At 37.2% G+C, this 27,163-nt stretch overlaps 2 protein-coding genes and 1 pseudogene across 3 annotated transcripts in view; all 3 read right to left on the bottom strand.

Moving 5' to 3' along the window:
• LOC141441537 (uncharacterized) overlaps positions 1-27,163 on the bottom strand; it is a 285,632-nt gene that overhangs the window by 52,401 nt on the left and 206,068 nt on the right. The window lies entirely within an intron of this gene.
• LOC141445413 (uncharacterized) lies at positions 14,108-16,120 on the bottom strand (annotated as a pseudogene).
• Positions 22,989-25,933, bottom strand: LOC141441523 (carboxypeptidase Q-like). 2 transcript variants are annotated; one of them, XM_074106289.1, is made up of 3 exons: positions 25,650-25,933; positions 24,431-24,560; positions 22,989-24,129 (listed from the first exon to the last, which is right to left on the bottom strand). In XM_074106289.1, exons 1-3 carry the CDS (start codon positions 25,856-25,858, stop codon positions 23,038-23,040), a joined length of 1,431 nt encoding a protein of 476 aa, XP_073962390.1. In that variant the 5' UTR covers positions 25,859-25,933; the 3' UTR covers positions 22,989-23,037. The 2 variants fall into 2 exon arrangements, with proteins under 2 accessions (XP_073962390.1, XP_073962398.1); XM_074106297.1 differs by lacking the exon at positions 25,650-25,933 and adding an exon at positions 25,078-25,289.

Raw genomic sequence — 27,163 nt, 5'->3', positions numbered from 1 at the left:
TAACTTTTATTTGGACAGATGCCTCTGCCGTAAAAAAGACGTACCTACGTGCTACGTACGTGGAAAAGAAAAGAGCGCTCAGTACAAAAGCAACACATTTAGGTAAGGCAATCGGGCTAAAGTATTAAAAATCACACTACAACTGTATACAATATTTAGACGGTTGATCTACTTACATAGAGACAACATTGTACGTACAATCTAATGACGGCAGTAAACCTCATGAAATCGAATGTTCGAATAGAAAGCATAAAAGATGACAAAAGATAAGGGAAACGTCAATAAGATTACATTGTAATAAATGTGATTAGGAAAATTCACTTCCCTTTCCTTAACTTTAAATGCAATAACCATCCGAACGACAGGCGCAGCGGCCGGTAGCTTTGTAAATAAAATAAAAAATACAAATTTCGTTCCTACCGTTCCAAGTAACTAGACCTTTGTTTATGTTAGTCATCATCATTATCATTATCATCCCAGCCTTTTACACCCCTCACTGCTGGGCCTCAGTTACCACCAGTGCTAAGCAGGTTTGTGCAGAGTTTGTCGCGATGTTTTATTTCGACAAAAAGCTCGTGGTGAATATCGAATGTAATTTTGCACATGACTTTCGAAAAACTCAGAGATGCGAGACCGGGTTTGAACCCCAGGAACCTCTGCTTGAGAGAACATAGGTCCAATCACTAGGCCACGGCGGCTTGTTAATACTACTAACTAGCAAGACGTCTGTTTGTTTGTTACTGCAAAACATCTAAGCCGCTGAACTTATTCAATTCTTAATTTCCTTTTATATTAGCCAGCGTTTAGTGATTTGCGCAGTTAGAGATTCATAGTTTCTAATTTGGATAAGTACTTATTTTTCATTAAAATTTGCTTTTGCAATATAAATGACTAGTTCTTGCCCACGACGTCTGCCAAGAATTCGTTTATCGCTATCTCCAGGGGACTACGAAATTTCTGGAATAAAAATAAGCCTGTGTCCTACCCTGGGTTTCGTACTACATATATATCATCATCTGCCTCTTTCCCATCTTTCTCATCTGGAGTCGGGCCTTCTTGTGCGTCTGCGCGAGGATAATTTTCCTTGATTGTCAACGGAGCCGGTGGGATATTTTGCCAGACACTGCCATACCAGAATTCTTAGAATTCGATCGTTTTTTCGAGGTCAAAGAAGACCATATTCAGATTCTCCTTATTATTATTCTGTTGTAGGGATTTTGTTATGCGATAAAACAGGATGTAGGTACCTGGGTACAATGCACTGGTTCTGCGGGGTAAAAGCTTGATTCACTGACTGGAACTAGTTTTACAGATAAGTATGTCCGTCACTGCAGCACTGCACACAATTTGAGAGTCCAAGTGGTTCACTTCGAGGTAATTATATAATTTTCTTGAAAATGCGGGAGAGGAGGTGAGCGCGCGATTTGTCGTTTTTTTGAAGAGAGCGATGTTTTGGAGCGATGGCGTTACGTCAAGCAAAAAATCAGGTACGTTCAGGAATAAGGGCAGGGAAGGGAAATTGTGTTGTGAAAGTGTGTAGCGTGTGGTGACTGCTTTATAATGTGTAATTTAATTCGGCCTGATCAGGTGGTACCTCGTGGAAAGACAATTCATTCTCGACCCACTGGTGGAACAAGTTGGTGGTACTACGAGGAATAAGGGATATTTATTTGTTTCAAACTATCTTCATACCAAATTTTTATTTGTTTAAGGATGACGAAGTAACAGACTGACTTATAAACAGATGGAAATATAAATAGAGATTATAATAATTATTTACTTAGTAATGAATTAATGAAAGATTGCGAGAAGCTTATGCATAAATGTCACTCCTTCTTTAATAATGTTAGTAAACCGCCGATATTGTTATTGTTGTTGTTGTTAGACCGCCTATTGTCTACCCTGTTTTTGTATTTATATTATACATTTTCTGTACTGATTTGTAGTGTGCAGCAAAGAATATTTGTATTTGTTATTATTAAGAGAAACGTCAAAAACGCATTTTATATTTAAACAAAGACTCAACGTCTGACATAATATCCAAAAATACTTTGATTTGACTTTCAGCATTGGCTAATACCAAGCTAATATCAAACAGAACCCTAAGTCTACATCTTACGGTAATAAACCCTTTGGCACATGATCGATTATGTTTGAGCATCACTCTGGATTCCTTCCCCATTGATTGAATAATTGATGAACTTGCTTTGTTTGCTTGTTACCTTTAACTCTTTTCAATCCAAATGTAAAAGCTGTTTTGGCTCAAACTCAAATATCAAACGTAAAAGTTTTTTTTTACAATATAAAGTGTTTACAGAAATAATTATTGCTAAGAAGCGCTACAGAAACCGGTTAAACCCGTTGTATTGTGTTTTTATTCTATTAATACCCTCATCCTTTAAATGTTGCGCCTGGAAAATGCCCTCCGTGGCATTAGCATCTGACGGATGGCGAGGCTTGAGTTCGTGTGATGTCCTTATTTAATTAGAGCCAAAATTGGCTACTATACATTAGAACTGTATATGCTGAAAACAGAAAGAATTATAGGACATGTCATAGTCATCAGACGTAAGATTAATAAAAAATTATATTCGCCAAGTTGCACCGTACTATTAAGAAACAAATGCAAACAGGGAACAAAAATGTAACTGTGCCATTTCGAACTTTACCCACACTTAGATCAATTTTACTCATATTTTACAATGAACTACTTATGATTAGGTCTTTCAAGTAACGCTCTAGAGAAGTTATACATACAAAATTTTAATACTGAGAGCATAAATAAGTATAGGATAAAAAACCGGCCAAGAGCGTGTCGGACACGCCCCAAATAGGGTTCCTTAGCCATTACGACAAAATTAAGTAATATTTTTCTAAGGATTATATTCCAAGTTTAGGTATATTTTATACCTTAGGCTGCTATTTACTCTTAAACTACTAATAATTCTCAAAAAAACTTAACTGTTATAGTTTTCCTTGTAAGTTTGATATACTTACTATCTTCCTGAATTTTTTCAAATTTTTCCACCGACCCGTTTAGATTTTAGAGGAAAATTTGCACTTTAAAGTTGAATATTTGGCAAACAAATCGCTGAATCGAAAAATCGTTTTAGCAATCCCTAATGGTTTTAAAACACCTATCCAACGATACCCCATACTACAAGGTTGGATGAGAAAAAAAAATCACCCCCACTTTACGTCTATGGGAGGTGCTATAATAAAATATATAGTTTACATAATTATATTCGTGCAAAATAACAGCTTACTAGCATTGATAGTCCCTGAGCAAAGCCGCGGACGGACAGACAGACAGACACATGGCGAAACTATAAGGGTTCCGTTTTTGCCATTTTGGCTACGGAACCCTAAAAAATGCTAGTTTATTATTTTCTTCATAAAGTGAAGCACCATGAATCGGAGTTTAATTGCGAGTCCTAAAATCAGTCTTTAAGGAATCGGACCCATTTTTATTACTCTAGATTGTACGTTACAGACATCCAATATAAAAGTATTTTGCTTTAAAATCTTAAGGGAGGATGGAGAGAAAAATTACGTCCAAATGAAATTCGATTATTTCGATTTCTCTTAAATTTTTTACGGAGGCGTTAAGAGCAATTTGTGTTTCCAATTGATATAATTGGATTACATTCCGAGAGAAAAAGAAGATATTGAAATACTTGAGATGTATTTTGGCAATTTTGAAATATATTCTGATTGTGTTGTTACCTAAACATATCAGTTATTAAACATACTAGCTTTTACCCTCAGCCTTGCTCGCGTAAACCATTAAGCGATGGGAGTGTAATTGAAATTACGGGGTTTTCAAAATAATCCTATGAGAATGCCAACAATTATATCGTGTTTTTAACATTGCATAAAAACGCCCGTGCTAGATATCGTATGCTCTTGACACTTCGGTTGAGATTCCGGGATTTTGTCCCGATCCTATGGGAATATCGAGATAAAAATCATTCTCACTTTACTTGCAGGGAGGAAGGCTAAAAACCTTTTTAGGGTTCCGGAGCCAAAATGACAAAAACGGAACCCTTATAGTTTCGCCATGTCTGTCTGTCTGTCTGTCCGTCCGTTCGCGGCTTTGCTCTGGGACTATCAATGCTAGAAAGCTGTAATTTTACACGAATATAATTATGTAAACTATTTCTTTTTTTATAGTAGGTACCTCCCATAGACGTAAAGTGGGGGTGCTTTTTTTTTCTCATCCAACCTTGTAGTGTGGGGTATCGTTGGATAGGTGTTTTAAAACCATTAGGGGTTTGCTAAGACAATTTTTCGATTTATTGATTTTTTTACGAAATATTCAACTTTAAAGTGCAAATTTTCATTAAAATCGAGCGTCGTCCCCCTCTAAAATCTAAACCGGTGGGTGGAAAAATTTGAAAAAATTCAGTATGGTAATAAATATATCAGACTTACAAGGAAAACTATAACGGTTAAGTTTTCTTGAGAATTAATAGTAGTTTAAGAGTAAATAGCAGCCTAAGGTATACATACTAATCACGGCCAAAAATAATAATTGTTCCTATATTGGGTCCTTTGGCAGGCGAATAATTATAGCCTAATCAATATTTCACTTTATCGAGAAAAGTTAAGTGGTCCTTATTTTCTTTCATTAGTATAGTAGGGACTCTGTTACATTATTAGAAACTCGGCATTGTACGCAAGAAATACAAGATAAATGGCGATAGGAATCCTCGTATTTACACGTGGGAGCTCACGTTTTAATTTATTGTTATAGACGAGTATCGGAGCGCACTCGAGGAAATTACAATTCTGGCGTGTAATACGTTTTGTGCTTATGGACAATTTATAAGCGTTTGTATAAGCGAAATCTAGACTATTAGGCGAAATCTAGACGTACCTATAGGAATTTTTTGGCTAAAATTTTGTGTTTCACTCGTAAAATACTAGGTTAATTCCGTGTTCATGTTATTATATTATTATAATGTATACAAGAGTAAGCTATTTAATAATTGGCAAGTGAACATTTCATTCTAAATAGTCCACTTTCTTTTGGAATTTAACTTTAAAATTGGCATATATTTTTAAGTAAAATCGACTTAACTGGCTAAAAAATATAATGTATCGCTGATTCATTTAAAATAATAATATTAGTATTACTTATACATATTACAAAATTACAAATACATCAGTAGTTTTCACCTCTGGCGTTGTGTTATTGATATTGCGCGAGGTTGACAGTTATATTTTTAATTTAGAAAAAATAAACGAAGCGCGTTCAATGGTTAGTTTAGTAACTACATTTCCCCAAACAAAGGCGTCTCGCGAAAAAGGTCAATTAGTTAGAAAAATACTTTCATCGAAACTTGTCTGGAGCGCTTGAGGAAATAATAACAGCTTTCAACAACGTCCGCCCTTGACACCTCGATAAATCAAAAACTCGAAAACTAATTTCTTTTTCAGCACTTATTACAGTTTGTGATCAAAACACAATTTAAATGCAAAACCAATTAACAACGCACCGCAGTTATCGTCTGATTATTTTTATCGATATGTGCATTTTATTATAATCATCCATACAGTTTTCATCATCTGTGTTACAATCCTACTAATGTTATGTGCTACCTTTGCCCATGATTCGTCGGCGCAGAATTCATATCAGTGTTAAAGTCTCTTCGTCTTTTTAATCATAAAAATATTTGTTTTTTTTAATAGTTTATCAAGGATTATGTGATGTAAGTATTATAATATCATAATTATTGTTTTTTTTAATAATTCGCTACAATAGCTAAATCAAATCCTGGCCTGACTGGTTAAAGTTTGATTGTTTGAAAATAGTTAACGGTTCTGATTTAGAAGTTTTAACTGGATCTTGTGGGAATATTGGGATAAAAAGTAGCCTTTGTGTTCACTTGTGAACTTTTATGTGTACATCCAGCTATCTACATACCAACTTTCACCCAACTCTGAAAACACACACACGCACAATAACTATACACAAATTTCCACATTTATAGTAGGAAAATCTGTGATCTAAAAGTATCAACTACTTGAACCTTAGTGCCAAGAAGTGCCAAGAAACAATTGTTTTCGCATTATCTAAACTCCTAGTGAAAATATTTCTCAAGTTATAAAAAGAAATGATCAGTGTTTAACTCGAGTAAACAATACTCTAATATCCTGCTTTCAGAGAAAACTAATAAATTGCGTGTGGAACAACAAATATTTACAAACCTATATCTACGTAGTTAGCAGATACAAATAAATGAAAAACAATTACTAAAAATAAAATTATGGTTCTTAGATACTTAAAATAAGTGTTGATGTTTCGATTAAGACCAGTTTAAAAGTAAACCCACACAACTTGGAGACATAATGATAATGAGACTTTATAAAACAAAAATGCGTCTACCAGTGGAAATCTCGAAATTTTTATGTAGGATTAGTTTCATTGGCATATTTAATTAATTTCGTTGATTGAACCTACAAAGTACTATAAAATAAATTGTTCTGAATTAAGTATAAGCATATTGGAGGCTACTGACGGAAAAAAGATAGATTTCGAGTTCGCCTTTGTACATCTTATTATCCTGTATTCTGTTAGTTTCATGTGTTTTATGTACATAAAGAGTTTTACAATAGAATACAATATAATTTTAACAGGAAAATTTAGTCAAATTATATGTTCTTGTAATAAATAAAAACGATTATGCATGTAACCAAAGGGGTTTTCAATGTAATTGGTCACTGTGTGTAGCCAATTTATTTATTAAAATAAAGGAGAGTCAACCAAAGAAGTTCAGGTTTCTTCGAGGTTAACCCTTGATTGACCTCGGTCTTAATTCATAGTACAACCACGTTCCAGAACTTTTGCATTTTGTTGCTTCGCGTCGTAAATAAATTACCCTTTTTCAAAGTAAATTAAAGTTGAAGCCATTTGCTGTTAACAAATAACATATTCTGTGTATTATATAGTTGTTATTTCGATGGCCACATACATATTCTGGAAACACACACAGCCCAGTTGGTACACAGCCTCTCAAGTACGCAACTCGTTCTACATTTTTATAGCATACTTAGTTAACAGACGAGCCAACATAGTTCTGACGGTAACTAGTATCCGCCGCCCACAATCACTCGTGAATCCGTGGAAGGCACTGGTGCTTTACCGATTTGGGGCAATTCATATTACGTTTCACCAATTTTGATCATTTTTATGCTACTTTACACGCTTGCCGAGACTTGCCAAACGTTTACAAACTCCAAGCCTATACAAACGCTTAAATGGCATTTACACGCTTGCAAGTGCGTTACTGTATTCCGGACAGGCAAATACGGCAGCTCGTAAGTGATACTAAATACAGGCCAACGTATAAAAACGTCGCAAGTGCTTGCCGCAAGCTTCCTTTGATCTGTGTTTAAAAATTGACACTGGCCGGATCGGCGGCAAGCGCTGGCAAGCTCACGCAAGCCTATCCAAACGCCCCCGTTTACACGCTTGCGCTTGTGAAAGCTTGTCGAAGCTTTGTCGAACCCGCGGAAACTTAATGATTTTCCGGGATAAAAACTGATGCCCTTCCTAGGGTTTCAAACTATCTGCATACCAATATTCATCTAAATTTGTGACATAGAGACAGAGTTACATTCACATTAATAAGGATAAGGATACCCGTATGGTGTCGGGTTAGAAATTACACCTCTCCATTTCTTCCGTGTATGTCGTAAGAGGCAACTAAGGATATAGGTTAAGGTATATCGTAGGCGACAACCTATCACTATAGTACCGTATTTTTCAGACTTAAAACCTAAAAAATTGGCAAGATTTCATATTTCTAAGACTATAATTTGATTCGTTCTCTATATTCTGTTTGGAAAGAGAAAGACGCTGACATTATTAAAATTTCGCTACGATTATTAATAAATTTATTAAAAAAAAATTAAGATGTGCTTATTCTAAAAGGGCATAACTCCAAAACTACCACACAATAGATCCATTACTTTTGTCTAGTCTCTATTAAAAAAAAAGATCACGTAAATCTGACGTAGACGTTGTCAAAATTATGACGGCTCCTTTTTCTGGTGAAAAAGGCAAAGGAAACATATCTATTCTGTGGTAGTGTTGGTAAATTCAGATAAATTTTTACAATTTTTTTTTTTTAATATGAAGAAATAAATTATAATAAATATTTTCCCATTTTCAGGGGGCAAAACTCTTTCGATTCCTGTAGTAATTTACAGGTGTAAAAAAAATTAAATCTTTTCAATTGTTAAAAGTGGCTTCGAAGCGGTAACGTGTCGTGTGTACTTCCTACCTTATTTGGGAATACGAGTGTGACGTTTATATGTGTGTTAAGGATAAGGAACAGTGGGATGTTCCCTTAAGTTGGTACTAAATTTTTATTTTATTTGTAATTATATTATTATGAAAAAATGACTTTCTGCCAAGTTTCTTGCGGCGCATTCTTCTTGGCAATGATGGTCTTTCCGAAAGCGCTGGTAGTTTAAAAAATGACGTGTAGAAGTGTCCATTGCGGCCTATTTACTGAATAAATCATTTGAATTTGAATTTGAATTTAAATACTTGTATTAATCATGCGCAGTGCACATTAGCATCTAGCAAGTTAGACATCAAAGCCTGAATAATGCATAGCTATTGCCCTGATTGCATGACAATGCATGCAGCGTACAGAAGCTAGGACTAAGGGAACTCTCCCATCGAACGCCACTCCGGCCCTTCCGAACGTTATAGATGTGACGGATGCATCATTAGGTATGTTTAGAACAACACAATACTGACCGATAACCCAGTTGTTAGAGAACCTGACTATGAAGCTTGAGGTTTTGGGTTCGATCCCCGGTCGGGCCAGATATTTATATAAATGTATATTTCTTTTAAGATTTAATAATAACTGTTAAATTTCTAAACTAACCTAAACTAACGCAGTATATACATCATAACTAAACTGACAAAATAGCAACTAAAAATTTAACACATTGTTACAAATATTAATAAAAAAGTAGGAGAATAAAACTAATTAAAAAATACAAAACTATCGCAGTTGACCCGCGGCAAGGATCCCAGGATACTGGCAGCATTGCCACGCTGGATCGCGAGACTTAGACTGCCCTGAGCTGCCCTGAGATCACCAGTGGCATGGACCAACTTTGTGGACAACTCCTTGCACAGTTTCTTTATTTGAGATGACCACGGGCCCAAAGTCTCTACAGCCAACGCAACAAATTCAAATTAGCGCATAGCTGTGAGTACTTTCTGGACTTTATTATTTGCGCTTGTTCGGCTGCAGCCCCAGCTCTCCGAGCGGTGCTTGTGATGTGAGACGGTGCTAACGTATCCACGCAAGTGGCATCCCAAACTAGAGCACGTCCAAGACTCCAGGGCACAAGTGTGGCTCCATCTGGTCTCTTGCCATCATCCCTCAGCATTGAACCGGCACGGCAACCGAGGTAAGCGCTCGCTCGACTATGTCATTGAGACTCCAATACCGGTAAAAACGGCCGGCGCTCTTCAAGCATGCAAGTCCGTGATGCCCCAGATGATCTACAGGGTTACCACACGGACAACGGTGAGGCTCGCATATTTTCGCGCCCAAATGCAGCCCTACTGCTATACGTAGACAATTGGGATCCAAAACCGTACCTAAATTATCAAAAGGAACAGCACGGAGCCAGTGGCCCGATTCTGTTTGCGCCACGGCAAGAAGTCTCGCCCTGTCCGTGTCGTCCGGGCTCTGTTCTAAAATACTTGCGTAGGTAGGTCAACTCTGATAGAGGTAGGTCCCACTTTTTCTATCTCTCTGTCTCGGAAGGTAAAATAATATCAGGACATAAAACCCTCTAAGCCAACACTGCTTCAGCCAGGTCTTCAACCCGAACATCGGCTATAGGTTTATTTAGGATCATGCCGATGAGGGATAGCGAGCCGTGACCAGAAGACAGAAAGGCCTGTAGAGCCAAACTAGAGGCAAGGCGAATGCCTAAACCTCCAAGAGAAATGGGGAGGGAAGCCTGCGTCCAAGAACGATCATCAAAATGAATATTTAAAATTTTCGACAATGTGTTTTTTAAGATTAATATTTCTTTAAACTGAACAATAGGTAGGTTACTAATGTTTGTTCTCGAGTCTTGGGTGTTTAATATGTATTTAAGTATGTATATGTATAACTACATATTTCAGTATTTTTTTACCCGTTGCGTAGTACACATATCACAAGCTTTGCTTATTCGTTGGTACTTTGGGTCAAGTTAAATTTTGTATCCTGTGTCCCGTGAAATTTATTATATTTAATTTCACTATTCTGCTCCGCTTACGTAAATCATTAGATCTGATCGATACCAAACTTCGGGATTTAATTAAATTCACATGGATTTTGCCAAAAATCACATGCTACATTACATGTTTCTACTCAGTGGTTAAGATTTCGGGATTTTACGGGCATAATACCACCAGACGACCAGATGGTCTAGTGGTTAGAGAACCTGACTACGAAGCTTGAGGTCCCGGGTTCGATTCCCGTGTCGGGGCTATTTGTACGAAAAATACGAATGTTTGTTCTCGGGTCTTGGGTGTTTACTATGTATTTAAGTATGTATCTATCTATATAATTATATTTATCCGTTGCTTAGTACCCATAACACAAGCTTTGCTAAGCTTCTTTGGGACTAGGTCAATTGGTGTGAATTGTCCCGTGATATTTATTTATTTTGTTTTTATGTATATATTCCGCAGGCGATTCCGAAGGAATATCGAGATAAAAATTTGCCTCTATACTGTATGACAGACATAATTCGAGCAAAGCCAAAGTTTAACTTGATGTTGAAGTTGACGTGTATTTGAAATAAACAGAAATAATTCATTAATATTAATAATACACAATACAATAAACAAATAATATTTAGACGTGATTATTAATTATCCGCGCAAAGTCGTAGAAACCAACGTGATTAGGTTACTTAAGTAATGATTAAACAGTTAATTTATAAACAATTTAAAACTAGCTGATGTGGGAGGACCTTCAGAATGCAGTAATGATCTTAACCCAGTTTGGACCACTGCTCATTCGTTATTAATGTACATAATACAATGTTACCATGTCATTAGTAAACCAATTGATTTAATTTAGACTGTTGCTGGACATTAATTGTATAAGGAATCGGCCAGGGCTCCGGACAAATTTGAAAGTCAGCAAAAATAAATTGTTCTATCAAAATCCAAACTTTTTTTTGAGAATTAGTGTGTTTCGGTCATATCTCGCAAGTCAATATTCACCCACTTCTGGCAATCGGAAAGCTGAAATTAACATTACTGAGGTGTTGTCCGCGACTCCGGTCCGCGTATAATTCATTTATCACTATCCCGCGGGAACTACACAATTTTCCAGGATAAAACTATCCTTTGTCCTTTTCCGGAATTCAAACTATATGTATACCGAATTTCATCTAAATCGGTGCAGCGGTTTAGACGTGAAGAGGTAACAAACAAACGGACTTTCAAACCCTTGCGTCTTTAGTATTAGTGGGGTTATACGAGTACTGGGATAATAGTGGGATGTGTATTTTGATGCCCCTTTATTCTACTAATTTTATTTACCATATAGTAGTCACGGCCATTCCTATTTCATAATATAAGATACCATAATTCTGTAACTATATTTTTTCATTATCCATAATGTTTTTTTTGGGTCTCCTGATGGTAAGAGATCACCACCGCCCGTAGACACCTGCAACACCAGGGGATTGCAGATGCGTGGCCAACCTAGAGGCCTATATATTACGACAAATAATTATTTGAAATTAAAATAAAAATATTTTGAAATTTTTCGGTTCATAGCAAACTACGGACCGCATAGCGACAGTTTAGGACTTAAGTACGAATATAAGCTTTCGATTGTCTTCGGGTGGAACACTAAAAAAAGAAAAGGTTCCATTGCTTCGACTAGCGGGTCAAAAACTACTGCTGAGAATGTACTGAGAGAAACTCTGTATTTAGTTGCCCATTCTGTTGCTTTTCTTTTTGTAACCGAAAGTGGTACAAACGCCGCTCATCTCTTATATAAATTGTACCAAACTGCCACTATCTGAGCGCACCACCCGGCCACTCTTTATCACCGACGGGACAAAGAAACGCTCCTGACTGCGCTATCGGAAATTGGAACTTCCTTTTCAAAAAGTTTTCAAATTGGAAGTTATATTCATCGGAGAATCCGATTACGATTGTAATTTAACTTTAACTTAAGTTAATTGCGGACGAACTGCATTTTCGATGCCGTAAATGATCACGCTTTTGATTAAATTAGAATAAGACAAAGTTCAACTCTTTTGGGATTTTATTGGGTTTTATGATTGCGTCCACTACAAGTAGCTTTTATAATATACTTTGCTCGCAGGCAGTCAATTTTCAAAAAATAATATATCTAGTAAGAGTACAAAATAGTACCCGTAGAAAATTCCTGGTCTTTAGACTTAGTCGAGATTACAGAATACCTTCGTACATATGATTCCCGTTTTTATATTTTGTCACTCTTTTAAATATTGCAAAAAATAAATAAAATAATTATAAATTGGCCAAATAACTTGCGAAAATATCACGAAGTAGTGGCAATCCTCGAACGCTTAAGCGAATTTGCCCTAAACCTAAGGTTTACTAAGCGGCAAGGCTTTACTTTTATCCAGCCTTTTTCAATTTAAGACGCCAAAATACCCTTTGGCCTCATCCAAAATTAATGGCTGAACTTACCCTTAACACAGTTCATCCTTTCGCGAAGTCTGTGGCTAGCTTTGAATCCCATTACTTTTGTTTCAGTACCTAAAGGTCATTTCCACCCTCGGGGATTTACAGCTTCCAGGAAAATAGGTAACCCTGAAGGGTTTGTAAGGGACGCATTACTTGCTTGATACAAAAATGATTACCTTATTTAAATTTCGTAAAAGAAAACAAGTTAGTGAGTTTTAAAGATTTATATTAATAATGTTGTTCTTTATAAAGTAGAGTTTCAGGCAGAGCAGATTCTTGATAACTTTTTAATACTTTTGACGTCATTCGGGCGGTGCTCGTCGCCCGCCCATTTCTTTTCTTTTCTAAACTTAGGCGGTAACGTGAATAAATCTACTGTTTACGAAAAGTTACCTACCTACAGTAATTTTAATATAGAAATGATGTAGGATGAATGCTATAATTAAGTCAGATACCAGAGAGGGAAGGTAGCATAATGGTATACATAATATGTAGGAACTTGCAATTTGTTGACATACGTGCCATTTGAATCGCAACCCACGATGGATATTTTTACAGTAAAAATCATAAATATTTGCCTCAGACAAACACTATGTCAGTATGACAATAATGCATTATGATACAACAAAAGTTGTCGAACTCGTTTGCTTAAATGCCTACCAAGGACAAATTAGCAACACCTCTTGCGGTGTCTTTTGACAACGGACTGTTTTCATCCATGCATCCATACTTAATACTATAAATGTAAAAGTAACCTTGTTGTCTGTTACCTTTCACGTATAGACCACTGAATCAAATTCCACAATATATAATATTCAGAATATTCTAGGAAGGGCATGGAGTGGTTTTATCCCGGAAAATTACTTAATTCTCGCGGGATATTTGTGTAAACGGAGTTGCATGAAACAGCTAGTAATTATTTAATTCTGACACTATAACTTCCGTTACAGCCGCTTGTTTTTTTCCTTATTTTTGTTGAGACTTTGAACATCCAGGTGATCATGTCAGTCTCATGGGTGCTCGCTCAGTCCCCACACAAGGGAAGATGTTTGTTGCGACGAGAAACTCACGCGAAGTGCTCAGTACACAAAACGCCATTACCGGTTCTACAAATACCTCGTTAACTACTCTCGAAACCGCTTCACGCACAAAGAAAACCCTCCGAATCCTTTGCACAAAGTTAATTGTGGTGTCAATCAAGTCATCTGTCAACCTCGCCTGCGGCTGAACATTTTCACTCTTCCATGGCTGCTGTTTCATAATATAACCGACATAGAGTGAATAAAGACTGAATATCCTTTCACGAAATGAGTTGAATGGTTATTTCATAACATAGATACCTAGCGCGGTCTGGCAACTTACTCCGCTATTAAAGCGACAAACTCATCGCGTAGAATTATTACGATAATAGTAAACTCTGCAGTTGTTTTAAGTTGCCACTTCCAATAAGAACTAAGTACTTTAGGTAAGGTACCTATAATAAAGGTTCATTATCAGAAAACATACCTCTGCATAAAAGTAATTCATATTCATCATCATCATCTCAGCCGTAGGACGTCCACTGTTGGACATAGACCTCCCCCACAGACCTCCAGTTGCTTCGGTTGGCAGCGGCCTGCATCCACCGTGAACCTGCGGCTTTAACCAGGTCATCCGTCCATCTTGTTGGTGGACGTCCTACGCTGCGCTTGCCGATCCGCGGCCTCCACTCGAGAACTTTTCGGCCCCAACGGCCATCCGTTCTCCGTGCTATATGGCCCGCCCATTGCCACTTCAACGAGCTGATTCGCTTGGCTATGTCGGTGACCCTTGTTCTTCTACGTATCTCCTCATTTCTGAAACCCCAAGCATAGCTCTCTCCATAGCTCGCTGAGCAACTCTGAGCCTATTTATAAGGCCTAAAGTAAAGCACCACGTCTCGGATCCATATGTCATCACTGGCAACACACATTGTTTAAAGTCATACGTCTTAAGGCACTGAGGAATTTTCGACGAAAAGACATTGCGGAGTTTCCCAAACGCTGCCCATCCGAGTTGGATTCGACGATTGACCTCCTTCTCGAAGTTGGACTTACCTAATTGGATGGATTGTCCTAGGTATACGTACGCGTCAACAACTTCAAGAACAGATTCTCAACCAAAACAGGGGTAGGCACCACATGGACATTCGACATGACCTTTGTCTTGTCCCTGTTCATTTTGAGGCCCACCCGTTGGGAGACTCGATTGAGGCCTTCGAGCATCGTGCTGAGTTCCTCCATCGAATTTGCCATGACCACGATATCGTCGGCAAACCGAAGGTGAGTGATGTATTCGCCGTTGATATTGATGCCTAGTCCTTTCCATTCCAGAAGCTTAAAGGCGTCTTCCAAAGCGGCAGTAAACAGTTTCGGAGATATGATATCTCCCTGTCCTACGCCTCTTTTCAAGGGAATCGCCTTCGAACTCCCTTCCTGTACTCGGACCGACATAGTGGCGTTTTTGTACAAACACTTCAACACTTCTATATATCGATAGTCGATACGGCATCGTTCGAGAGACTCTAGCACCGCCCACGTTTCAACCGAATCAAAGGCTTTCTCGTAGTCCACAAACGCTAGACATAGCGGCAAGTTATACTCTTCAGTCTTCTGTATGACCTGCCGCAGCGTATGTATGTGGTCCACGGTACTATAACCTTTTCGGAACCCGGCTTGTTCGGGTGGCTGGAAGTCATCAAGCCTGCGTTTGAGACGATTTACTTACAATGACCCTGGAAAACAGCTTATAAACATGGCTCAACAGCGAGATGGGCCTGTAGTTCCTCAATAGGGTGTTATCACCCTTCTTGAAGAACAACACTACCACGCTCCTGTTCCACGCTTCTGGCGTTGTGCCTTCAAGCAAGACGGAATTAAAGTGCCTCTGAAGGACTTTAAGAGCCGGTGATCCACCCGCCTTCATAAGCTCTGACGTAATTCCGTACACACCCGGCGCCTTGTTGTTCTTAAGCTGTTTCAGGGCCATCCTTATCTCGTACAGGTTGATGTCCGGGATATCCTCGGTATAGTGTGGGGTCAGTTTGGCTCTTGGGTCTAGAGTCGCCGCACTGGAAACAGACTTAGTGACCGACTCGTAGAGCCGTCCATAGAACTCCTCGATCTCCCTCAACACTTCCACTTTAGTCGACGCTACACTGCCATCATCCCTCTTTAGCTTTGTCATTTGGCTTTGCCCAATAGACATATCTCTTGCGAACACTTTAGAGCCTTTATTCCGCTCTATCGTATCCTTAACACGAGCAGTATTAAAAGTACGAATATCGTGTCGCAAGGATTTCGAAATTTGTCTATTAAGCTGCCTATGTGACTCAGCATCATCGGGAGACTGCAGTCGAAGCGAGCGATTCATATTAAGTCAGCAATATTTACACCTTGTGTTGACTAAAGTCGACTTATCTAAAAAAATAGGCAACAAATTAACATTCTCCCCCTATCCTTGTCTCCAAAACTACTGAGCCCAAAGGTAAAAAAATACAGACAATACTTCTTCACCCATAAATTATAAGAATTAGGTTAACGGGGTCAAGCGAGTTCGACCTGGACTCGTCCATATTTTTTGTCACTAAATTGTAATCAAAAACATGAATTATTTATTAAATTGATTATTAAACGTATCTTAAATCCACCGACTACCATATCTAACTAAAACGAATGGCTTAATGAATACCAATAACGTAGCAGAATCGAATTTCACCATTCTGACAACAAATAATGACGATCATTATGCGGTTGCCGCCGCAGCAATTTGAAACCTAATTTAGGTTTGTCTTTTCTCACAAGTCATTGTGAAATTCAATTTTCAGATAATTTTGTAGAAGACTCGAATAATAAAAAAAAATCGATTTAAAATTTTAAGAAAACCATATTTAATTTTAAACTCTCGCTATATGGTTGAAAAAATTAGTTATAACCGCAATTTTCTACTGCGTACTGTATTTCCTCGTATTTCAAACTCAACACAAATAAACACCATTTTTAATGGTAAGTATATTCATATTTGTGATAGAAGAAGTGATTAGGGCTTGATGAGTTATTCTTAAGCCCAGTTTAGGAATGCAAGTAAAGTCGTAAAAATTTTAATGCGCCGAATTTGGCTGCGCCGAATTGATCACTTCTAACTCGTTTCCTTTACGACCTTGCGCTGAAATACTACTTGTACATTTTCCTTGCAAACTTTAAACTGGGGTTTTAATTAATTCAACCGCCCATCTTTTGTGTTTTCAGAACCTGCAATATTTTAGGCACGCAAAGGTACTGTATTGTTAAAGCTCCACTACCAATCCATCCTTTCGCCTGCTCATTCGCTTGACCAATGGATGTATATTTTGAACCGAAATAGATATGTGGACACATTTTTAATTAGATGGTCAATTTCCACAGAGTGATTAACATTAGGGTAGACCGAGGCGAAACGGATCAATTTTTGGTTAATGTCATATAAATACAATTTTTCAAACTGCTACAATGTTTACAATATTACCTTGGACACGAGGGTTATCGATTTATAAAATCAAGAGGTCAAATCAAATATCAGCTTTTTTATTTAATATTGACAATTAAAATAGAAGAACACTAAAAATATCCGATTCGCCCCATTTTTGGAGGCAAAATTGATTAAAAAAAAACTCCTTTATAAAATATTTGTTTTCCTTCATTAAAACGTGCACAACTATTATTTGGATCAATCAATATCATAGTATTAAGATTAACTACCATTAGTAACCAAAGCGGTATTTTTGTAATCTTTGACTTCCCTTCTATAGCACGGTCATTATTCGAGCGTTTAAACCGCCTCATTATTGTGGTAATTTTTTTTATGAATACGTTGTAGAATTCGATAACATTTTCGGTTATATCCTAGACGTCCTGTACTTCTACTAGATAACCTAGAACCTGTAACAGAATCTTCTACCACGTCAAAAAATGCCTACAAAAATCATACGGAATAAACGCTAGAATAATACCCAACAAAATTTAATTTAAATTCTTCTTCGCTAAATACTACTTCCACCTCGTCGTTTTATTAAAACGTGGGAGAGTCTTACTCTTCATTGCAAAGATGTGAACAGCAAATCACATTATTCGGCCGCCCAAAGTAATGTCAGCTCTTTGCTTAAAGCCTTGTCAGCCGCTTCTGACATGTTTTCTGAAGTAGATTTTTGTAATGTGCCTTTTTTATATACGTACGAACCAAACATGCATACAATTAATATTATTAGTGAAGGTAAACTTCAAAAAAAACCGTTTCCAAAGTAGTGATCCACTTCGCCCCCTGTGGGTAATCCGAATAGCCTGAAATCATAATGTTTACAATATTTTTATCTAACGCCAATATTCTTTGAAAGACAGGTTCAATCACGTCAATTACGAATATAAAATAACATTTTTAAGAATATTTTATTATAAACATAGAACTTCAGCCGACTTACTTTGATTTTAACGCAAATATTGTAACTACGTTTTTATATCGGCAGTAAATTCGCGCACACCGAAAATGAGTGACTTGACATGAAACATCATTGGACCAATATTCGCGGTCTACCTAATGGTGGCTGCTGCCACGGCGTGTGTGAAGGTCAAACTCAACGCGGAACGTTGATTGGCTGCCCGTGACTAACGCCAATCATTTGAATTTGACAAGAATCCTTAACTTGATCCGATTCGCCCTACGATCCGATTCGCCTCGGTCTAATTACGAGCATGGCCACCACAACATTAAATATTATGCTTAGTCAAGATATATGCAAAGGTACACACATACATCGCTTTACATATTTTAAGGCAACACCGCATACTATCTTCCCGGCAACACCGCATCTTCTATCCTGTATTCCGCCAAAAAATTGCTGTTTTTCTAAAGCAGTCTGTATACCTATAAGTTTCATATCAGTGCGAGGTATGATGTTATTCGTTTTCTAACTTTCATTTCAATTTGCAAATATTTTGGTATCGTTTACTCCAAAGTAAATAAGGGCGTGGGTGATCAAACTGCGACACCAATTCGATTACTGGTGAATTTACGCAGCGTTCCGAATACATTTCACGGACAATCCCTCCTCATATTTTCGATAGTAACGTACGTGGCTCGTGAAACTGTCAGTTATACTTAATGCCGGTTTGCCGGTTTCATAAACATAAGTGGTATAAATATACAATCTATTTCTTTTGATATCTAGGGGAAATATTTCTTGTGGAGTAACTACCTACTAAGTAACGAGGACCTCAAATTGTCACTCCAATTAAACAAAATGCGTTAACCTCCTATAATGTCCATGAAGCATGTAAACTATAAATAATCCTTTCTCAATGAAAATAATAAAGGAGAAAGGAAGAATAAGTAATAATTAGGTATGGTTACCAGCCAATCAATTTCTCGGACGGGTAGCCTTAAGCAAAATTGAATATAGGTACTTGAACTTACTGTCAGTTTCCTAGGGAACACGCTCTCTCATTTCCAAGCTACAAATTTTGACTGAAGCGTTAACTTTTCCTTTCACTTTCTAAACCAAATGACCGGATACAGTAAAATATGTCGGCCCGCGTTAAAACGTTCCAGCAGGGCTACTACGAAACTCGAAGTTCGTGTCGTGCGGTCCCTCTCGCTCTCGTATTAAATAGTATAAGTGTCAGAGGGACCGCACGACACAAACTTCAAGTTTCGAGTTTCGTAGTAGCCCTGCAGCGTAAGCGTAAGGCAAGAGCCAGTCGACGACCCATCCTTTGCTCCGATGAACCGCGAAGATGAGAGAATCCCGATAGCGCCTCATTATATTTTATTTAGCGACGCAAAAGTACCATTCCCGCTTCTCCCCTAATATCTCAAAAATAAAGCCAGGAAAAAACACAAACAAAAAAGCAACCGGCTGCCAAAATGGATCTTTGAGAGCTGTGAGCTGTACCACAGAATAATAACCGGTTGTGTTGTAATGTACCTAATATTTTTTTCTAGTGTTAATTTGACAATAAAAGCTAAATTTTCCGCTTTGAGGCTTGGCCGAAAACAGGATTTTTTGTATACCTACCTAATTACATTAATTCAAGGGCTTCACTTCCGCATTGTATGTATTGACTAAACGAAACGTCGGTTCTTTTTTATAAATAACATTAAAAGAGTGAGTTCATTTTTATTTTGACGAATTTACATTTCGCTTACCGACCTATTTTTATTCGATTAGGGACTAGTAATTCCCTAAAGCTGGAATAATTTCCTCGATAACGCAGTGCCTACATGAAACCCACCACTCGAGGGAAATGTTTGAATAACATTTAATCCAGTAATCACAAGCCGAATCAAACAGGATGTCATAACAGGATATTCTTGTAAAGACGAAAACACCAATAGCCGAGAGGGTCAAGGAACATATTACAACTGTTAGAAAATGAACAAGTCATGTTTGGCAGAATGGTCCCATTGGACAGAAGAAATCTATAAAAAAAAAGTGAACAAGTCGGCCATAGCAGAGCATTTATTGGAGTCAGGACCAAACCACTGGATTGAGCTTCATAATCCCAAAATTCTTTCCACGTAATGTCATTTCTACTCAAGAACGGTGCGTAAAACGGTTGAAATAAAAAAGCACATTTTTTTACCGGGACGATGGATATAAGCTTTCATCTTCATGGAATCCTGGTATAAATAAGTGTCGCCTTCGGGATGAATCGGAAGAACGATCAGACGTTGTAGTATTGTGTGTCGGTGTGATGGGTTGACAAATAAAATGACCAAGTGCGGGTAGTTTGAAGAACTCGCACTGTTAGGTAGAGTTGACACCCCACACTTCAAACTCGTGACCACGGCCACGGTAATGTGTTTTTTTTTATTCGACTGGATGGCAAACGAGCAAGTGGGTCTCCTGATGGTAAGAGATCACTACCGCCCATAAACATCTGCAACACCAGGGGTATTGCAGATGCGTTGCCAACCTAGAGGCCTAAGATGGGATACCTCAAGTGCCAGTAATTTCACCGGCTGTCTTACTCTCCACGCCGAAACACAACAGTGCAAGCACTGCTGCTTCACGGCAGGACTATCGAGCAAGATGGTGGTAGCAATCCGGGCGGACCTTGCACAAGGTCCTACCACCTGCATGCTGTACGAAAAGTCGAGGTAAATATTACTTGTGTTAAGCGACACACGTGACACACCAGGTTTAATAACATTTATAATAAATTATACGTTTATTGTTCAACCTTTTTAATGACCCAAAGATGAGGCTTTTTGCAGTATTAAAAACTAAGTATATCATTTTTACAATTCTAAGTTTAAATTACAATGCATGTTATGAGTATGAGATTTGTATTGTTCCTACTGGTCAATTTTTCGTTCCGATTCAAAACCTCTCTACTTACCGCTTTTGAACAATGGTGGACAGTCTTAACTTTCTGGTGACTTATTAAAGATGTAATCGCGACTGTACGTATCATTTTTGAGTAAAGGTTTTAAATGTGATTATTATTATTTGTTTCTTAATAATCGGATTAATTTAAAAAATTGTGTTTGTTTTGTAAACAGGTAGGTATATATGTGGTTTTATTCTTATGTTACAATTTAAATTATGTTCTTGCTGCTGTGGTGAAAAATTACACAATTTGTTGTGTCACACGAGACCAAAGTTATCTTGCATCTTGTATGTTTGAAACCCTTGCTGCTCTTAGGATTCTAACCTAGAATCACTCGCTACGCTCGTGATTCAATTATAAAATCCTTCACTTACTCAGGTTTCAAAATCAACACACGCAACAAAAAACAACTTTTCTCTCTTGTTGCACAAATAACTATTTCACTTCTCATGCTCTTAAATTTCGTGTTTATGCTGGATCTCGGCGACATAAAATGCCTTTTTTTGCTCGAGTGCATAAAGTAAAATTTTCGTCTAAGACTAGGTAATCAGGTGTCAACAGCCACAAAACAAAAAAGTTTCTGCATATTTTTTTAATATTTTTTAATCAAGTTGGTTTCATAAATTGTGATCAAGTGCGGGTAGTTCGAAGGACTCGCGCTGCTAGGCAGACTTGACACCCCACACTTCAGTCTACTCGTGACCACGGCCACTGTAATGTTGCCGAAACGTCGAGGTAAATATTACTCGTGTGTGTTAGCGTGATAAGTCCTGTGCTTATTTTGACTATGAGTGCATGAAAATCACGAATTTTTAAAACTAAAAATCCGTCAAATCAATCAAAATAAATCAATAAAATTAAAAAATATAATTATATAATAATGCATGAAAAATTAAAGTGAACCATTTTTCCTCTGTTGCTGTTTCATTTCCATGCAAGCTAAGTGAAAAGCAGAGTGTACCTAAAACTCGAGCATTACTTAAACCCATTTTCCCTCGACGTCTATACACCCTCGCCTTACCGGCTATATGAACGTTTTGGGTAAAATGGCTCGTTTTATGCTCTTGTTGTTGTATAATCTACTATTGATGACACCTTTCTTTCGTAAAGGAACTTTTAAATACTTACGTTACGTACCGATTTCTGCGATCAGGACAATAACTGGCTGAGATAAATCTATGTCCATGCGGACAAAGTCGTGGGCACAGTTAGTTATACAATATTTTATCCAATTTACATGAGTAAATATTTATACATAGATAGTACGAAAACGAAATATATCAAATAAAACTCTTAGGTTTAGGTGTAAAGTTTTCGTGAAAAAGTCTTTAGTGGTAAAGTCTATTCGTGATAAAGTTTTTCGTGATAAAGTTTTTGTGATAAAGTCGTTCGTGAAAAAGTTTTTCGTGAAATAATACTAGCGCCCAACATAACACATTAATCTAAATAAAATCAAGTCTTTCAAAACTTTTAACATTAGGTACCTAGATATTATCGAACAATTTCTTGATGAATTTTGCTATCTAAAAATAGAAACGTATTATAAATTTCCCTTTTATCGAAAACTATTCTTATTATCGTAAAAGCAGTAAGCGATAACAAAATTTAAGGCCTTTATCGAAAGGTGATCGCTGAGCTACAGAAAATTTTCCGGTTTTCGGGTGTCATATAAAGGAATATTTTCTGCTGGCTATAAAGAGTATATCTAAGTACATTATACCCTTGGGGATCAAATCTCTGAAAATATGACCCATCGGTAAGTACCTAATAGATCTTAAAAGGGTAAACGGATGATTACCTTCATAATCAAATTAGATTCCAAAAGGAAATCATTTATTTTCCCTCTTTTTAGGGATAAAAATATTACGAAACATAAGTTAAAAGTCAAAATGTATATATATTAACAAGTCTATTTTAACATTACATTTAACGCGGGATGTCTTCTGATATGTCCGCAATAATGTACGCTACTGCAGTCCAAAAGGCAGCACACAAATCTAATTCTTCTGGGTTTTCAACATTCATAGTGTCTCCTTCGGTATGATGGAACCAAAAATATTTCTCATTTGCATTATGAAGGCTTGCCCCTGGTATGCCATTTCGAATGATTACCGCGATGTCTGAACCAGGACTGTCATCTTCAACTAGTGTGGAAGCGTTGATAGATTCAAAAAGTTTAAGAATTTCTCCGATAATACATCTGGCCTTCTGACTGCCTGCCACTGCCAAACCACGAGGAGCAAATGTACCTTCATCAGATTCCATGATGAAATTTATATTGTCACTTTCGTTCCGATGCTGTTTTTCGTAATCATAAGCTCCAACTAAACCCAGCTCTTCAGCTGTCCAGAAAATAGATCTTACCGTTCTCTTTGGCCTTAAATTTAGTCTTTTGAGAATGACAGGAGCCGCCCAACTAACAAATAATCCACCACCGTCATCCATGGCACCTTGACCAACGTCCCAGCTATCGATATGTCCCGAAACTATGACTAACTTGTCCGGAAATCTGGTTCCCTTCAGATCTATAATTGTGTTTCTAGACGTCTTGGTGTCAAAAGTAGAATGCATCGTAATGTTCAGTTTTACATTTATGTCTCGATCAACTAATCTTCTTATTAAATCTGCATCTTCAAGGGAGATAGCCGCTGTCGGAATTTTATTTACTCCATCTTCATAATTTTGAGACCCAGTGTGGGGAGAATTTATAGAAAATGGAGTAATAGAGCGTACCAGTGACGCTACAGCTCCTTTCGCAGCTGATTTAGAAGCACTTTGAGTCCTGTACACAACGGTTTCACCGTACGTTGTGAATTCCGGATCAAACAAAACAATTTTGCCTTTAACTTCATCTTCTTCGGCATTTTCTAGTTCTTCAAAATCGTTAAAGACAATGACATTAGCGGTTATGCCTTCTGGCGGTGTACTAACGCTTCGTCCCAACCCCAACAACGCGATATCTTTAACTCTCGGTTCTAACATCGTTATTTTCTCTTCTCCTCGAGTCCAGTGCGGAACCTGTAAATTACATGTGCTTTAGTAGGTATTGCTAGAGTTTATGTTATGTAGGGTCAGATCATTTTGATTTCCATAATTTTATTTATCATGCCAAAACTTACCATAAAATATATAGAACTGTGCTTTTACTAGATTTTGTAAAGCACTAAACTTGATATTTTTTTTGTCAATTCTTAAAAGATACTGTTTTAGATGGCATATTAAATTTCGACAAATGATGGAAAACTACGTAGGTTATGCGTTTACGCAGGGAATTACAAGATTTAATCCATTAATATCCTCTTACGAATATGTAATTTACCTCCAACTCCTCCGTTACGATGTCATTCAAGTCTTCATCACGAGTGAGTTGTATCATGTAGTCAATGGACTGTTCCAAAATTGCTGTACCCGAAAGCCGAGCGCCAAAATTATCGACAAATTTTGCAAGTCTAAAAAAATGCGTATATTATAATAGTTATTCTAGTGTTGTAGTGGAGTAGGTAGTAACATTATAAAGATAGTATTAAATATGTACCGTCTATCGCCAAGATTAACCAGAAGTGTATTTAACAGTTAAAAAATACATCAAAGAACTTCCAAAGGGGTGGTACTTTTGCTTCAAATTTATATGTAAAATCAAGCATAAGGTATCTTTACAAACATTTTTTGTTAAGAAGATTCAAGATAGGTAAAATCAAGATTTTACTAAATCAGTTCATAAATGAGGGAATTCTGAAGTATGAAAGATGAGAAGAATACAATCTTATTAAGAACCTCCTCCTTTTTTGAAGTTGGTTAAACCATAACATATTATGTATCTTCGATATAATAACCAATAGAAAAACGCCGCTGATGCAAGTACATAGGTATAGATAGATAAATACTTTAAATTAAATTATTCACAAATATAACAACAGTGGCCCTTGAAACAACAATAAGCGGAGTTTTTGAATTAGTTCCACTCACTCATCATACGTTTTCCCCTTGAATTCACCGCGGGTCACATAGTTCACAATTTCATTCTTCACAATTTCGTAAGAAGCAATTTCTTTCATCAAATCCTCGCCTAATAATGATGAGCAAACATTTTCTTTTGATACAACTTTCGCTTCGCTTGTTATAATAATGAAAAGGGTTAGTAATACAGGAGTATAGAAACCCATTTTGTCTATGCGTTTGCTACATTGAGATGTTTCGATAAACGTAAGCCCTTTTGTAGCGCGACCATAATCTTATCGCTAAGGAATCAGCAGCTGTCACCTGTGTCTACCCGGCCACTCCAACGATATTAGATACAAAATGCTTAGAGATAGTTCTTTGATGAAAACGTACGCAATTTTTATAAGATAACATTCGTATCTTTTCCATGCACAAAACTCGTTGTAATTACAATTAAAGACCTCTTATAAATCATGAGAGTAGGTATAGTGCCGAGAGCAAAACCTTCAAGTAGAAGCCAATATTTTTCAATCAAGTGCCGTTTGATATTGGAATACAAAACCATACAAATTCTTTAATTTGCCGTTAACAATACTCACTCATTGTAAGTCTTCCCTTTGAACGGACCCTTAGTTACATAGTCTACTATGTCCTTTACGACGGTATCGTAAGAAGCTATTTCATCAGCGATCCCGGAATTGTCACACGAATGGAGTTCGACGTAGGTCTTCTTTCTTCTCTTAGCGGCACTGTGTACTTGAGCGATAAGCGCAAAAAACAAACACACCTTTGACACTGATATGAACATGACTATAGTATTATTGGCTCATGATGCGTGCGGTGCAGTATCGAGCCCGACTAGGAGTGCTTGAGTTGGAATCAAATGGCCGTGACCGATACAGTATAGTGGACATAAATTACGAAAATAACATTAGACACGTGTCACAACACGTTAAGTAAATTCCTGTAAACAAAATATATAATATTACGACGTATTGCTTTCAATTGAATTGGTAATCAATCTAGTGGAAGGAAACAATTATATTATGCTCTTGATTGAATTAAAAGCAAGGTCAAATTAAAGTTTATTTCATTATACATGATTTGGCCACGGGTATTACTCTTGTAACGTCATGTAGTTTAAGTATTTAAAAAAGTAGGTAAGGTAAATTCATGCTTTTAATTTTTTATTTCAACAATATTTTTTTGCTGACGCATGAATCAACATACCTACCTACTACTTGAAATAGATTAAAATTTATGATTATAAGTCGACAAAAACATGTCCTAAATGTATGTATGTGTGTATGTACGTGTGTGTAAATGTATTCCTTCCTTTCTGTCTATTGGAAAGGTTGCGTGGAAGAGATCGATGTGAAGCGATAAGGCTGCCTATTTATGGCCGCTTACCTTGGTAAATCTCCATATACCTGTGTTTTCTGTACTGCTTACTATGTGTTGGTGTTCAATAAAGAGATTGTATTGTATGGTACCTTCGAAGCAAAGTTTAATATACTTAACTTATGCAATATGAATAGTGTAAGGTGGCTGGTGGTTCGTGGTTGTACGTAGTAATATAATATGACATACACACACACTCAAATGCTATAGCATAAATCATTTATGCTAAACTGCCTTCTATATCCGACGCGCGACACAATGCTCGTGTTTAAAGTTGATTGGAACATTCAAAGGCATCAAAGAGTGAATGTGTGAATGGCACGGACTAGTGCACATCCGCTGCCGCGCACAATACGTTCAAAACACAATGTGATAGCAAAAAGTGCAATGGTGATTTATGCATACTTGATTGATACGTTGCGGGTGTTATGATTTTACAAGCTTTTATTTAACTTACTATGTACTGTACTGTACGTATGTGCGAGTCAAAACTTTCAATCTGGTGATAATACAATAATCTGACAGCGACATTCTAGTATTCCGGCCAGGATCGTCGCCGTAGGACAGAACACTTCAACGTTCAATGGCATCGACTGAAAATTTGATGAGCAGATGTAACTGGAATGACAATTCAAGTACCTACCGTCAACAAAAGGTACGGTCAGTAAATAAGCTTGTATCAAAAATTAAATCTTTAACAATAAGTCCCTTA

Source organism: Choristoneura fumiferana, chromosome 2, assembly GCF_025370935.1.
Source record: "Choristoneura fumiferana chromosome 2, NRCan_CFum_1, whole genome shotgun sequence".
NCBI lineage: Eukaryota > Metazoa > Arthropoda > Insecta > Lepidoptera > Tortricidae > Choristoneura > Choristoneura fumiferana.
Note: the sequence above shows the minus strand (reverse complement) of the source record. Positions and strands in the feature narration are given on the sequence as shown.